The sequence below is a fragment of the Pithys albifrons genome, chromosome 14 (genome assembly GCF_047495875.1).
Source record: "Pithys albifrons albifrons isolate INPA30051 chromosome 14, PitAlb_v1, whole genome shotgun sequence".
In the NCBI taxonomy this organism is placed as follows: domain Eukaryota; kingdom Metazoa; phylum Chordata; class Aves; order Passeriformes; family Thamnophilidae; genus Pithys; species Pithys albifrons.
This window is the reverse complement of record NC_092471.1, coordinates 12464322-12479136: the sequence shown is the minus strand read 5'-3', so window position 1 is coordinate 12479136 and position 14815 is coordinate 12464322. Positions and strand designations below refer to the sequence as shown.

The window sequence follows — 14815 nt, the reverse complement described above, 5'->3', positions numbered from 1 at the left end:
TGCCATTTCCTAATTTTATGGTTGCTTAACAACTACTAAAAAGGAACTTGCACCAATAATGCCGAGGAACAGACAAACTGTATCAAGTAGTCAACCCATTAATGACAGGCTGTGCTTTTAAATGAAAACTGCTGTGGAGATATTTTCAGATGTACACTACAAACAGTTTTATAATCAGTAGGTTTCACAGATACTGTAAAATACTTCTCTTCAAATGAAGTAGCAGATATGATGTTAATTCCACCTTTCTCTCCCTTCCTGAAACCAGGATTTGTCCATTTGTTGACAAGACACAATGTTCCCTGATCTAGAATGTACCAGGGAAATCAGATCTAATAAAAGTACCCATAGGTACATGACTATTTTAGGAATTAAATATTCAAATCTCACATGGTGAGAACAAAACCAGTTTAGAGAGTTCTCAAGATTCTTACTAGCAGACATGAAAGTGTCAGTGTAAGATATGTGGAAAAGTATTACTTTCCTTATGACTTTACTAACTTAACCTCAGGCCACAAAAGAAAGATGCACAATGTAATGCTGCTCAGCTGCTGTAAGAGTTTCAGAGGATTATAAAAATACACTGGCAATTTTTATCTGCCTTTATCTGCTCTCTGATCCATTAGATATTATTAAATATTGGGAGGTGTATCCAGCACTCAAAGGACAGCTTACAGCACAGAGTGCAGTACTGATACCAGCCTTTGCTGGCATGTTCAGTAATTACCAGGAAGTAATTACAGACTTCAGCATACACTGTACAAGGCTGCTGGGAACTCAAATGACTCCACAAGTGGAGTTCAGCACCACAGAGCCCACCAGACCACAGCTGCCATGAATATGCCTGTGTATGACATCCTTTGTAGGTAAGTACAAGTAACTGTTGTTACCACATCACCATGTAATGGTGCATCCCTTTTCATGTTTCAAGTCTCTAGAGGAATGCCTTCTCAATCTATTGCCCTTTTAAGATCCTTTCCTGCATTCATTTTTTCCACAGTGTGTGCCCATCATGCCAGTTCAGACTGATTTTGCCATACCTACCTGAAATAAGTTCAGCTAAACTGCATTTTGCAAATGCTGCAAATTCAAAGCCACCTGCACACTCTTGTGTAAAACTGCACATCTGTCCATCAGTAGAACACAAGTGCTCTGCTGCCAGGGCACAGAGCAGGACACTGACTGCATGTCTGAGGGGCAGCAGCACATCACACATCCCTGCCTGGCTTTAATGAGAAACTGTACTGGTGGAATTGCCCAGGGTACAACTGCACGCCAGGTTTCAGAAGCTGTGACTTGGTGCAGCCAGGACAAACAGGAGCACAGAAGCTGCTTGGAAAGCACAAGGCAGCTTGTAAGATTCCTTATCCAGTGGGAAGGTGAAGACCAGAAGTGTCTGAACTGTAACATCCAAAGGTAAAAGCAAACTCTCCATTAATAACTTTGGAGCTTTACAGGTAAAGGGAAAAATCCACAACAGTAATTCTTGGAATGCACTTGGCAACTGTGAGCCAAGAGCTGGCATCCTATTTAGAAAACTGTACACAGAAGTCTTTACTGCCTTAAACAGCAACGATATTAATTAAACTCCATGGCCTGAAAACATCAGACACATGACACCACCTGGAATATGGTTTTTCATTACAGAGAGCAAGAGAAGGAGAAACCAGCCTTGGTGTCAGAGTGCAGGAGATCATGGCTCTATTTTTGGCTGCACCAGCTTTAGGTGACCTGGTCAAGATTTACAGAAAGTTTGTGCCCCTTTCTCAGCTGCTCACAAAACCCTGTTTGACTTACAAAATTTATTTATATTGTCTTTGCAGTTCTAGGTGCGTGTTTAACCTAGATACAAAACACAACATAAAATTTAAATAAAGTATCAAAGCAGCTCCTGGGAACTGGCTGAGCAGTGCTAAACCAAATTAGGTTTCACGTGAACTCACCCATTGGCAGTTGCCTGTGTTATTTCAAAAGCATTTGACAAAGCCTGGTGGTAGGAAAGCTAAAATAGGCAGAGCTCCATATCCAAGAGATTTACAGTGCAGGTAGGGTACAAACACCAAAACAGACAAGTGACACGGCCATGAAACAAGAATGGAGGGGAGAGCAGACACTCAAGACTAAGGAAATTGCACAAGATGGACCCATGGCATAATTTTGTTTTGAATCCAGGCTTCCCATGTCCAGCTTCAATCTCATCAGGGAATTGTGTTTGATGTCCCTCAGGACCTCAAACAGGCTCCCTCAGCCAGGAATTTCACTCTGCTACATCCTCTCTCTGTTGCAAAATTTCAGAACGTACATTGGCAACAGTCACTCTCTACAGATTTTTGGTCTTGCTTTGTAATAGAAAAATCCCTCCTTGTTAGACTTTGGAATCCTGAAAATAACAGTGTGGTTTTCAGCAGCAGCATTATTTGGACATCAAGGGACAAAAAGGAAACACTGACCTCCACAGGAAAACGTTTCATAGCACTCCAGATTCCCAAGTGTGCTTTGGGAAACTAATTTTAAATTCATACCTTGGATATTTTCTGTACATTTCTCATTAGATAAATAACCACTATAGATTTTATTACTCTACAGTCCTGCTATTCAGCAGATGGCTGTTTAATGGAGCACTGTGGTCTCCTTTCCATAGCGCACAGTCTGTTAACAGAGACACACAGACAGGAAAACCGAGACCCAGCTGAGTGGTTGTTTCAAGGGCCTGTGTTGGCTTTGGCAGAAGCCACTGCTGCCTGCATAGGAAATCCATTTCAATAGGCAGCAGCAGAGAGTTCCCCTCCCTGTTTACTCAGGATCATGGGCAATTCTTGTACATTAAGCATTACAAAAATTTAATCCGATTGCCAGTCTGGCACTGATCTCATTCCCAAAAACACTCATGCCCCAGACAGCTGAGACCATTCCAAATCAGGGTCATCCTGGGAGGCTGTGTGGTTGCTCCTGTGTTGAAATAACATGGCAGTGGATATTTCAGTTTAAATTAAACCTCAACAGCATTGATTCCATATAGATCTAAGAGTTTAACATTCTTAATCAGCTTCTGCAACAAGATTTTGTTGACCTTGAACATGCCAAGTTGCTCATTTTGCCATCTAGGAAAGAAAAGCATGGCTTTAAAAAACTGAAGATCAACAAAAAGACTTCATTTCTTTTGCTCTGCTCCCCCCAATGTCTTGTGCTAATTCAAGTGTTCTTAGGAACCATTATTTTTATCTAAAATACTCAATACATAGGCTTGGAAAAATTTGAACACAACTTAATAGAAAGTGATACTCCTTTTGTAATTCTGTGAAAGCAAAATGCAGGAGAAAATTACTCCTCTGTTTGAATTAGAGAACTAGAATCTAAATATAGTACAAATTTTTAAATTTAGTAGGGTTTGAAATAATCTCTTTAATGTCTTGGTTTCCATTCCCACTACATTTGATAGAGCTTTATGAGTTTTCCAGCGCTGCACTCTCCTTCAGTAGTGTCAATTACAAGACCTGCTTAGTCCAAAACTCACAGCAACTATTACAATTATATCATTTTCAAGCTTATAAAAATGTGGAGGCAATTTTATTTTAATTTCCCTTGATCAAAGGGTTAATTCTAACTGTGCAGTCTATTGAGCTAGCCTAGAGACCAAACTTCCTACCCAGGAGAAAACAGGAAAAAAACATTCTCAGAGGATGATCATGAAGTCCACTGTTACCCCTACAGCTGTTCTGCCTCCATGTGTAGATTTCAAAATGCCACCTTATGCCAGGAGGTTTCTGTTTCCCCTCAGTGGAGCTACTCTTATCAGAACAAGCTCAGATGGGGATCTTATATTACCTACTCCTCTCAGGAAGTATTTTTCATAAAAAAGCAGCAGCAGTTCTTCCTCTTCCTTCACAGAGTAACATCTTCCACATACTGGCAGCTGCCCTTCTAAATTTCTCCATCTCCTAGAGAGAGATTTCATTTTCAAATAAACTAACTGCCCAGTGCATAAAGCTCAGAGGGTCACAGAACACACATGTCCCCTCCTCTTCCTCTCCACCTTTCTTAAATCATCAAACAAGATTGTCCTGGAATGATCAAGCTACAAAAGAGTCTGAGCCTGCAGGCAGAGTGCCAGCACAGCCACCTGCTGCTCAGAGTGCCACAGAACAGACACAGCTGGGCAGCCCACCAGGCACTTGCGTCTAATGCATGGGATGCAGCAGGTAGGCAGAAGCTGGAACAGGAACACGGAACTGCCAGCAGAGAGCAGGAAATAATATGTAAGAGTCAACAGGTCTCCAAGTAATTAAGAGGTTCAGTGAAAGAGCTGTTACATTATCAAGTATTTCAATGAGGATGGAAATAAACTAGATTTATTACTCTCTAAGTATATCCAATTATAAAGTGATACTTTTCCTGGATTACTACTAAGGTCTATAATAAAGCCTGCTTTATAACTCCTTTAAGAGCTAAGGGTAGATCTGCCCAAACACTGGTAAGTGTCACAGAGAGCAGATGACAAAAGGTTCAACGGGGTAATCCCCCACTCCAACCACCAAGTCCTAACAGCCAATGGAAAGCACAAATTTAGATCCCCCCACTGCTTTAATTGCACTTTGCCACTTTGCAGTCGCAGGAAAAATGATCCTTTGCTCTGTACGTGGTATCTGTGTTCTACATCTTGGCAGGAGCTGCTCCTCCTGGGGTCAGACACGCGGCGCTGCCCCGCAGAGCTGCAGGAGCGTGACCGAGTCATTCATTCACCGTGGGAGGGGAAAAAAATCATAAAATTCCACTTTGACAGTGCCATAGAACTCAACCTGTTTTGATGTCACTTTTGAAGACTCTTAGATCAACGAAGAAAAAGGCTTTAGGACTCGAGCTAGAGAGACTGGTTGCCCCGTGCCTATAAAGATACAGCACGTGCCTTCAAAAGAAGAAAATTCTGACTCTGCTCCAAGCAAACAACTCAATTATTTAGGGTGTCTCTCTGTCCATCTGTGCACAGCAAATCAGCTCTTAAAACACACAGAGCCGGACCACAGAACTGTCCACAATCTTCAAAGGTCACGACTGTCGGGTTTGGCTCACAAAGAGGATTTCTTTCCCCAAAAACCCGACACCACCGACGCCTTCCCGCCCGCACCGTGGGGCGACTGCGGCAATTTGCGGGGCCGGCAATTTGCGGGGCCGGCAATTTGCGGGGCCGGCAATTTGCGGGGCCGGCAATTTGCGGGGCCGGCAATTTGCGGGGCCGCACAGCGCGCCCTGGCGGCCGCAGCGACCACTCGGAGTATCCCGGGACTGCCGTTCACAGCCTAAAGGCCCTCATCGCTCACATCCTCTGCCACTTGCTAAGTTATTAAGGCAGCGAAACAGCGCTGGCGAACTCAAAGCACGGACAGATTATTTGAGAGCTCCACTGCTGGGGAGCTGCTCTGCATTAACCCTTGTTTCAATCTGTCAGGGAATAGTATCATTTGCTCACAGCACTAAGGAAATAGCAATTCCACTTTGATTACATTTCAAGGTGACTTGAAGTTCTGAAATAAAGTGCACAACTACTCTTGTCAAATTTGCCTGAAAACTTGACTAAACCAGTTTAGGACCAAGACAGTCAGGAACTGTGAGTCTCTCGGGCTGATGCAGTGCAAACTAGATTCTTTTTTCACTATCTTATGAGGTATATCATTAAAAAACTAAGCTATCCTGAACACCACTAATACCTGGATCTTAGAAGGTCAGGTTAGAGTACTGTTCAATAGTGGAGGGAAGCAAGAGTCTCACTTCATAAGGACAAGAGCAAACAGTGAGCTGCAGGTCTGGCTCAGCCCATCCAGCTATTTCTGGAATGCTGTGTCCTGCCCAGATGCACACTGTAATTTTGGGCAGCAATCACAGGTGACACAAGGTGAGATTCACCCAGAAAAACAGAAGTGCCACCTGCAGATATACTTCACGTAAGAACTGCCCTGAGTGAATCTTCTGTGCTGGGCTGTTACACCCACACTGCATCTATTCTGCATGAGAGCCTCTCAGGGCAGCCAAGAAAGGTGAGCCACAGTGCACAAGCATTTATTTTGTCTAGCCTGGCACAGGTGTCTATGTACATGCATATATGCACTTGGAAAGAAGATATGTTAAGGAAGGGAAGTATGGGAATTTATATTCACTCAGTGCAGAGGGGAGAGGAAGCAAGAAAGAAGCCTTAATGCTCAGGAGGGAATGTATCCTTGAGCCTCAGTGAGTTCACTGGGCACCACTGAAGGCTGAGTTCTAAAGTCTCGCTGATCCATCTGGCCCCACAGGAGGTCAGGAGGGACATGAAGGTGACGCTGCCAGTGCAACATGACCTGTCTGCACCACTCATGAATAGCAGGAAGACACTGAAAAGAAATTATTACAGATCTTGCTTAGTGTCATCCAGTTTCCTTTCAAAAAGGAAACACTTCAGCAGGCAGATGAATGTGTGTGCACAACTGGTGTGACAGCTGATTGGCGTGGCAGCCAAGCTGGGTGTGCAGTGCTGTATGGACTGAGCCTCAAATCCCCCCTGCTTCAGGTGCTCTGCTCACCCTGCCTTTGAGAAGTGTTTGCATCCTACTAAGCCCATCAATAATACAGATAGATGCCAAATAAAACTGAAGTAGTATATTTTTCCATATACCATCCATTTCTTTTCATTTTCCAATTTCTATCCTCAATTACTTCTCTCAATCATAATCCATAAATTCACTGCTGGAAATTTCTATTTACACAACAGAAACTGAGCTGCATGCTGATCAATTTCAGTGATGAAAAAGCAATTTTCACAAGACTTACTCAGGATAAAGGCCTGTGTGACCTACTCAGAACGTAGTTTAAACAGAGGTGCAGGGAAATGACACAACAGTAACAAATGTTTTTAGGTTGAACAATATTTCCACCACAAGCATGCATTAGGTCACCTGTGACACCATAACTAATGCAGTAGCTCATGGAGGTTAATGAATTACAGTCAGTCAGGTGACAAGGAGCCAAGTGCATAAGAAATGGAACAGTTACTGGTTACACAGCCTGGAGTAATCTCAACTGATGGATTTGGCCAACAGTTCTTTTAGCAATTTCACTGCCATCACACCAACATTAGATGGCAGCAAATACCTGCAAGTTGATACAGGGCAGGAGCTCAGAAACCTGGACCAAGGTGACAACACCAAACCCTTCAAACTGCAGACACAGTCCTGTCAGCCCCATGTGCTGAGGAACCCCAAGAACCTCTACAGCAAAACAAGCAAAAAGCCAAACCAACAAAACAATCAAAACTTAAAAGAACACATCAACTGACATCCAAGGCCAAACCTTGAGGCAAAGGACATACATGTCAAAATGATGTCAAATGGGAACTTCAAGGCCACCAAAGCGATTTGCTGGCAGCACAAGAGCTTGGTTTGTCACTGCCTACAGTACTCTATGGCTGCTTACACCTTCTCCCCAGAGCTTCCCTCTCTCCTCCTGCAAAGATTGGGAGTTCGTGTAATTTCTACAACTACACTTCAGCATTATTTGCCAGAATTTCAGGATGTCAAGGATAGATTAAAATTAAATGTGTCTGTCATGTCTGTCACACCTCTTTGGTAAGAGAAAGAAACGGAATGATCTTTTGAAATACAATACTTCACGTTTTCCTTTGAATCATCTTTCTTTAGTTTCACTCAGCAGGTTACAGTGCAATAAGGTCACTAAACACAAAGGTCAGTGAAATAAGGGTGGAGGGGTTTAAGTCACTGCTGGTATAAAACACAACAGACTCAACAGAATGGAAGACGCTGACTCTACTTGTTCTGAGCATTTTCTGAACTGTATCCCCTCACATCATCAGGGTTTTCATTAAAGGCTACTGAACATTTGGACCATAAATTATCATCTTTTATTTCTGAATGAAACAATTTAGCTCTGCTGGCAAATGCAGCCAGAGGCCTGTGAACACTAGAGGGGAGCAGAGCACCACACCAGCTGAATACAAACTGCATTCCCTTCTGAGGATCCATAACTGGAAAAAAATCACTGGCCAGAGGAACAATTTGGGACTCTCTGAACTATTATGGCATAAGTGAATGCAAGGTAGAAGTTACATCAGAAGAGACAACAAGAAGTTAGTTCATTCCACTAACATGTGTCATTAGAGCTTCAGAACCTGCCTAACTAGACAACCAGTATTTACGTGGGATGTAACAGTGAATTTTTTTCAGCTCATTTTCAGTTCCAGTACTAAAAAGACAAAGGTGTTAAAAATATAACCCCCCAAAAACTGTGTTACAAGGTGGCAGAGATGCTTTTCAAACAGGCAGTGCACATTATACCAACACATTCTGGGTATCCCTTTGAGCAACAGACCATTTTTTAAATTTCCGTTTGTGTGCCTGACACAAGTCACTGTTACGTGGATTACAACTCCAACATTAAAACACTAGAAACTAATAAATAACAGAGAAAACTGGTTTTAAAAAGGTAAGAATCAAAGTGGTGGTATCTAGTAAGCACAGTGTTTTATTGTATGGACCAATCCAATCCATATGGAGTAAATTGTCAACCTACCTCCTTTCTGCAGCAGATAGATGGGCACAACATAAAGCATCACATGCTGGATATAATAAATTTCCATTTCAAATGGAAGCTGTGGAAAACCAAAAATATTTGTAAATATTTGTCTCATCACTAACAATCAAGTTACAAGGAACAATAATTCTCCTTCTGCCCCATGTCAATGCATTCAGCTCAGTTATTTTATCCTCTATGTTTATTGACAAAGAGCTGACATTAATGGCCACTGCCTTGGAAGTGCAGATAACTGTGCCCATTCCATTCCCCTTATCACAAATGAAATGTAGCACTTGCAGTACACAATTCCCAAAATTAGCAAGAAGCACAACACTTTTCCCTTTCTTTGCCAGCATAAATTACCACTAACAATACAAAAGCCTCATGTAATCAATCCAGGAACTACACACACACCAAACAAGAAAAGTCTCCTTTAGAAAGAACAGATATGTGCTACATTGTGAGTGACAGAACTCTATAAATGAGGTCTTGTATATACGTATTTATATCATTTTATATATCAAAGTAATTACTGAGGAGGCCTCTGCAAAAAAATCAAAAGATCTGATCTGCAGCAATCTGGATGCATGTGTGCAACTGCTAAGCTTGACCAAATATAAAATAAACAATATTTTACTGGTTTTAAAAAGAAGCTGCAGAAGGCTGTGTTAGCAGCCAGTAGTAAATCAGGTATTTCTCGCCTGCTGACAACTTTGGGAAGTTACAGTTAGTCATTTGTGTTTAACAGAATTAGTGTAACTTCCTAGAAGAGAAGTCAGACAGGCTATGCTAAAATAATACTCTTAAAAATAACTTGAGCCTCAACTCTGAGTTTGAGCCCCTTAACCCAGACCCAACCAATTCTAGTTCTCTATCAGTTAGAAATGGTGGTACACTGTATTTGAAAATATTCCCATCTGTAAGTACCTTTGACTGTATCTGTTTATCACACTAAAGTAACACATTTGAAACTGAACAACAGTAGGAAACTCTCAAAATTCAGGATTCCTCTTCTTGCTGCAGCTGACTCATGGAACAGTGAGGCTTTCCAGCCCTGTTGTTTTTTCTGAAGTGAAAACTGAACAAGACCACAAGTATGAAATCTCACAGCAAGAATGCAGAGCCATGAGCTTTGGTTCAAATTCAGGCTTGTTCTGTCCTACAGGCCGAGGTGAATTCAGGACCTGCCACCACAGCTTGTCTGTTGGAAGCAAAGAGAGGGAGAAAAACCTTCCTTTTCTACTGCTGTTCTGAGACACTGAAGTCACAGCATTAAAACGGAATCATTAAAGAAATTTCTACATCAACAAAAGTAAAGAGAGGTTGAAACAGAGTTTAGTTTTCTTCCCAAACAGCAGAAAATAAGCAGCTTGTATTTCACATAATGATCTTTTAAATTCAACTACAATTCTTACATCCATTTTGAATGTAAAATTCTCAAACCAACAACCAGATTCTGCTAGTCCTGGCATCCCTCAGCTGAGCACTGTCTGTGTCCTGACAGCAACCTCCAAGGTGCTCAGCCAGCTCTTGGGATGCTAAGCCAAAAACCCCTTCCATACAATCTGTTGGGTTATTTTATCCAAAGTATTTTGTATCAAAACATAAACCCAAGCAAGGTAATAGCATGCAAAAGCAAGAACATAGAAGTTGGGAGGTCTTCTGGATCTGAACCTTTCTTGCTGTCCCTTGTTGAAGGACACATGGAACAAAGTGAGGGAATAGAATTATTTGGAAAGGGGCTAAAACAGTTTTCCCAAGTGCAGTAAAAGCTGTCCCTCTCCCACTTCAGAAACAATTGCTCCTGATACAAACACCAAGCGTGAGGCAAGCACTCCTGCCAAGGAGCATTCCCTGTTTATCTGTTTCCTGAGGGCTTCCACACTCGGGCCTGTGAGGATCTGCTACACAAACACTGCTCAGGACACTCCTCAGAACAGACGAACGGTTGTTTTGCTGCAGGAGTGTTGACAATATTTTTTTTACATAAAACAAAACATCTTTCTCCCCACTGTAAGAGATGGCTTATTCTGCAGCCTGGCCGCTCAAGCAAGTGGCATTTCCTGCTGCAGAGCTTCAGAGTTTCTGTACAACCAAGCACTCAAGTTGCACAGCCAGGCTCCAACAAACAGGAAAAGAAGAAACACTGTTGGAATTAAATGTTCAGATTATTTGCTTTTTAGACTTCATAATTAAGTTTCATATATGTATGAATCAATCAATCAGTGGTAGTTTGTGCCTCCAGGGAGAGTTTTGCTCACAGCAGCCACAGGCGCACCTCATCCCCACATCAGTCAGGTGTGTCACAGATTCCCAAGTGCCACATTCCCTGGAGATGTGCTAAAGTGCCCCGGAAAGTACTAAGGACAGTGAGCAGGCAGTAGAACTCCAGCCCAGAACAGGTAAATGATGTAAAACAGTTCTACCAGTTTAGCTGAACTCCCAGCAGTTGCTTACAGGGCTTGAGAGACCATGGAAAGGAGGAACTATCACAAGGAATTAGAGCTCACCTGTCCATCTCTAAGCCTGAAGGGCCACTGCCATGAACAGCAGTTGTTTGAGCACAGACTTCATGCTCCAGCTAAAGCCAGACACTGCCCAAAGGGAGCAGTGAGGTCTCTCCATTGACTGAACTAAGCTCTAGAAAAATCTCTTTGAGACAGCAGTAGAGTGGAGCCAGATATTCAGATGAGTTTCCCCCAAAAGGGTATGGACATAACACTACTTTAGTTTAAACCCACTTGGACAGAGCAGCTGGGTTTCAGTGGGTGAGCAGGTTAACACCTGGCTCTGTTTTGCCACAGCTTTCCTCCTCCCTCTGCTAGTGATTTGTATCTTGGTTCAAGCACTGTGCTGTGCAAGAGCATTTCCCCCAACATTCTCTGCAAACACTGCAGAGTGTGGCAGGAAAGGAACAGAAAGAATTCAAGCCCCAGACTCTGGTCCTTCCTGTAGCCCATCTAACACAGCCTGGCAAACATCAAAGGCTGCAGTGCCAGCCATCCTCTCACACCCCACCAGTAAGGCAGTAAAACACTCCTGCCAATTCAATGCCCACAGCAGAGATAACTGCCCAAAGATACACCAGCCTTGGCTTTATCTCCTACCAGCAACCAAAGCACTATCTCTCAACAGCCCCCAGCTGCTCTCCCTTGTGCCAGTGAGATAAAGCCAGGTTAGAGATGACAATGTGCTACCATAACCTACTTCATTTTGCTGTGCACAGACATTTCAGGCCAACTATTGAGCGCAGTGAATTGTTACTTTAACAACCAACAGCAATACCGCAGGCAGTGTGTGCATGGGATGTACTCAAAGTCCTGCTCAGAGGATGATTCTGCTCCTAACAGATTTAGAATCTGTACCTCTCAGGCCAAATAGCTCTAATAATAGAATATAGCAGCTTCTGGAAACATTAAAACTGCACCATTACAGCCATGTGAGCAGAGACAACAAGTTCAACACCTCTGGGACATGTCCTGTTTTTTACTTTATCTATATCAACATTTTCAGGACATCAGCTTGCAAAACACCCCACTTTTAAACCAGCAGAAAGAGTTTCCTTTAAAATTTGATTAATGCAATATGAAAGCTCAAACAAAACCAGTTACTCTCCAAACACTTGGAGTCTTTGTGACAGTTAAATGAACTTGTCCTCACAGCCTGGTTATCAGGACCAACACTGTGCTCCATGTAATACAAACACAGAAGAAAAAGAAATCCTTCTACTCATGTATATCCTCTTATACCTTTCTAGGCTCCCACTTGGGAGCCTAACAAGCTGATTCCCTTGGCATCTTCCTCTCTATTCATTTAAGGGTCATAGAAGATTACCCCATTACCATTGTGAATAGTTAATGCTGACCAAGAATTATTGCCATCATGAGAAAGGGACAAAATTATGAGAGAAAATTAAAATACCCTTTATTTCTAAAAGGATGATAAGAACTAACAGAATTATTTTGTGAGTTCTGAATAAGACTTGAATAAGCTGAATGAATAAGAAGCAGTTTTATCTCAATCTAAGACCATTTCAATGCTCAAAATTTAATTCCATCAGCACATTGTAAATAATGTAGCAAATAATTGGAGTATTTAGGTGTCAAAACAAATACAAGTGGGTGCATCTGTTGCTCAAGTCTGTTAATTGTTGGCACCTCAACATCATGCCAAGGCAGGAAAATATTTTCTTGGAAAGAACAGAATAGACTGACCTCATCTTTCAGGACACATTTGTTTGGAACACTATCCCAGGTACCCAGTATTGTCCAAGGAAATTTTTAACAAGCACAGTTTAACTGAAAGGTTAAAACAACAGAAGGTAGAAACTTTCTTCTGTAGTTTCAGTGAATATCTCAAGCCTCCATTTCCACTGGCAACAGACTACTATCTAAGAATAATTTTGAAATCACTGAGGTTCTAAAAAAATTAACAGATGCAACACAAGAAAATGGAAACCATGAAATTATGCCAGAAGCTTTGACAAATTACTTTTTCAGGATAATTTGACACTGAAGCACATATACAAAAAGAATACTTACAATGGATTAAGTAATGTAATTGGTAGCAAAAATATGACCCAATAGACAGTGCCACAAAACTTTGTAAGAGGTGTTGTGGAAATGGCTTTGGACAGATTAAGACTTAGAAACAAAACCCTGATAACCCACTAAAACATCCCTCAGGTGGTGAAGCAACGATTCTCTCTCTGCCTCCTGCCTTTTGCCCTGTTCAGGTTTTTGGTAAGTACAAGTAAAACTGCATATCTGACATTTTTTTTCTGCATCTCCCTAATGGCACCCAACTTCACAGCTGCTGTGCAAGTGGCTCCTGCTGAACTTGCTAAATGAGCAGCTCTCTCCCAACACAAACTGCAGCTCCACACCATTCCCTGCTGCCTGCAGGACACCAAACCCACGTGGGACAGGGAGGTTCAGGGCAGTGTCAGCTGAGGACAAGGAAATACCACAGGACAATATCCAACTGCGTGTCACATAATCCACAAGGACAAAACACACTTTACACTCCAAAAGGCACCAGAGAGGCATTTCAGCACTCAAAGCAATGCACCCAGTTGGCACAATCTCCCTTTCCAGCTCCACTGACCTCAGAGCTGTCTCTGCCCCAGACACCTCCCTCTCCACCTCTCCCTCCCCACACTGGGTTAGGTGACCAGTTTTTCATGCTCTTTGTGCCACACACTACAACATATTACAGCTATTTACAAAAATACTATATACTTAGTTATGTCTGTATGAAACACTCAAAAATATGACTGAAATTTAAAGTTGAGGCATAGAGACACAACAATTCTTGACAACCCAAAGCTTTTCCCTTGGATACCACAAACCGGAGCAAACAGCTCAATCAAAGTTATGAGAATTCTTTTGAAATTCCTAAGTTTTAGGAGACATTTCCTGCTTCCAGGACAATGTCAGTGCAAACAACTACAATGACAGCTGTGGAGCAGAATGTCTGTCTGCCCCAAGAGAATCTGGGTCAAAGCAGCAGCACTGCAACATCAGCCACATTCTCTTGTGCCAGAAGAAACACTGAAAAGAGAAAAGCCTAGCAAGCAGCTGTTAGGCCAAAAATATCCAAAGTTGTATTTATTCCAAAAATATTTGCTCTTGGACATTATCCTTTGGCTCCTCTGTTCCTAATTATGGAGAGAATTTTGTGAGTAGTCTGCATCTTTCTTGTTTAATCACTACTGCCCTAATATGAATGAGCTCTACGATCATGGCAGAGAAAATAAAACTAATGAGTTATTAAATACTTCAACATTTTATCCTTCAAAGGTTACCCAGAAAAATAATTTTGTCATGCTTAAGGTTATATTTACTTAAAAACTAGATGGTTTAAAATACAAAATAAAAAGAGTTATCCTTTTCAGGAAAAATACCCATTTGTTTTTTTTCATTTGATGCCCCCTCAGCAGTATCAAGTTCTAATAAAACATAATTGTAAACTGCACATAAGCCTAAGTTTATACTTAATCTTATTTAGGCAGTTAAGATTTGCAAATGAAGAGCAACTAATAAGATTTGCAGTGGAGTCTGAAGCCTGCAACAATTTTGTTAATAATATTAATTCATGTGCTATGTGGAAAATAAGTTTAAGAATCTTACCAGGCACAACAATAGGTTAACTTTTGTCCAGGAGACTCGAGTTTTATTGCAGATTTGAAAACTTAGATGGGAAAAAAGAAACCTGCTGTGCCTAATCTTGGGAGAGGAGGGATGAGAGCCAAGAGCAA

General features: G+C 41.8%; 1 protein-coding gene across 3 annotated transcripts in view; it reads right to left on the bottom strand.

Annotated features, from left to right (window-relative positions):
- The window catches only part of TMEM164 (transmembrane protein 164), a 37876-nt gene that overhangs the window by 6949 nt on the left and 16112 nt on the right, over positions 1–14815 (bottom strand). For all 3 annotated transcript variants that reach the window (XM_071569186.1, XM_071569188.1, XM_071569187.1), the window contains one exon: positions 8554–8632. In XM_071569186.1, coding sequence (XP_071425287.1) covers positions 8554–8632 — 79 coding nt within the window. The remainder of the gene's footprint in view (positions 1–8553; positions 8633–14815) is intronic.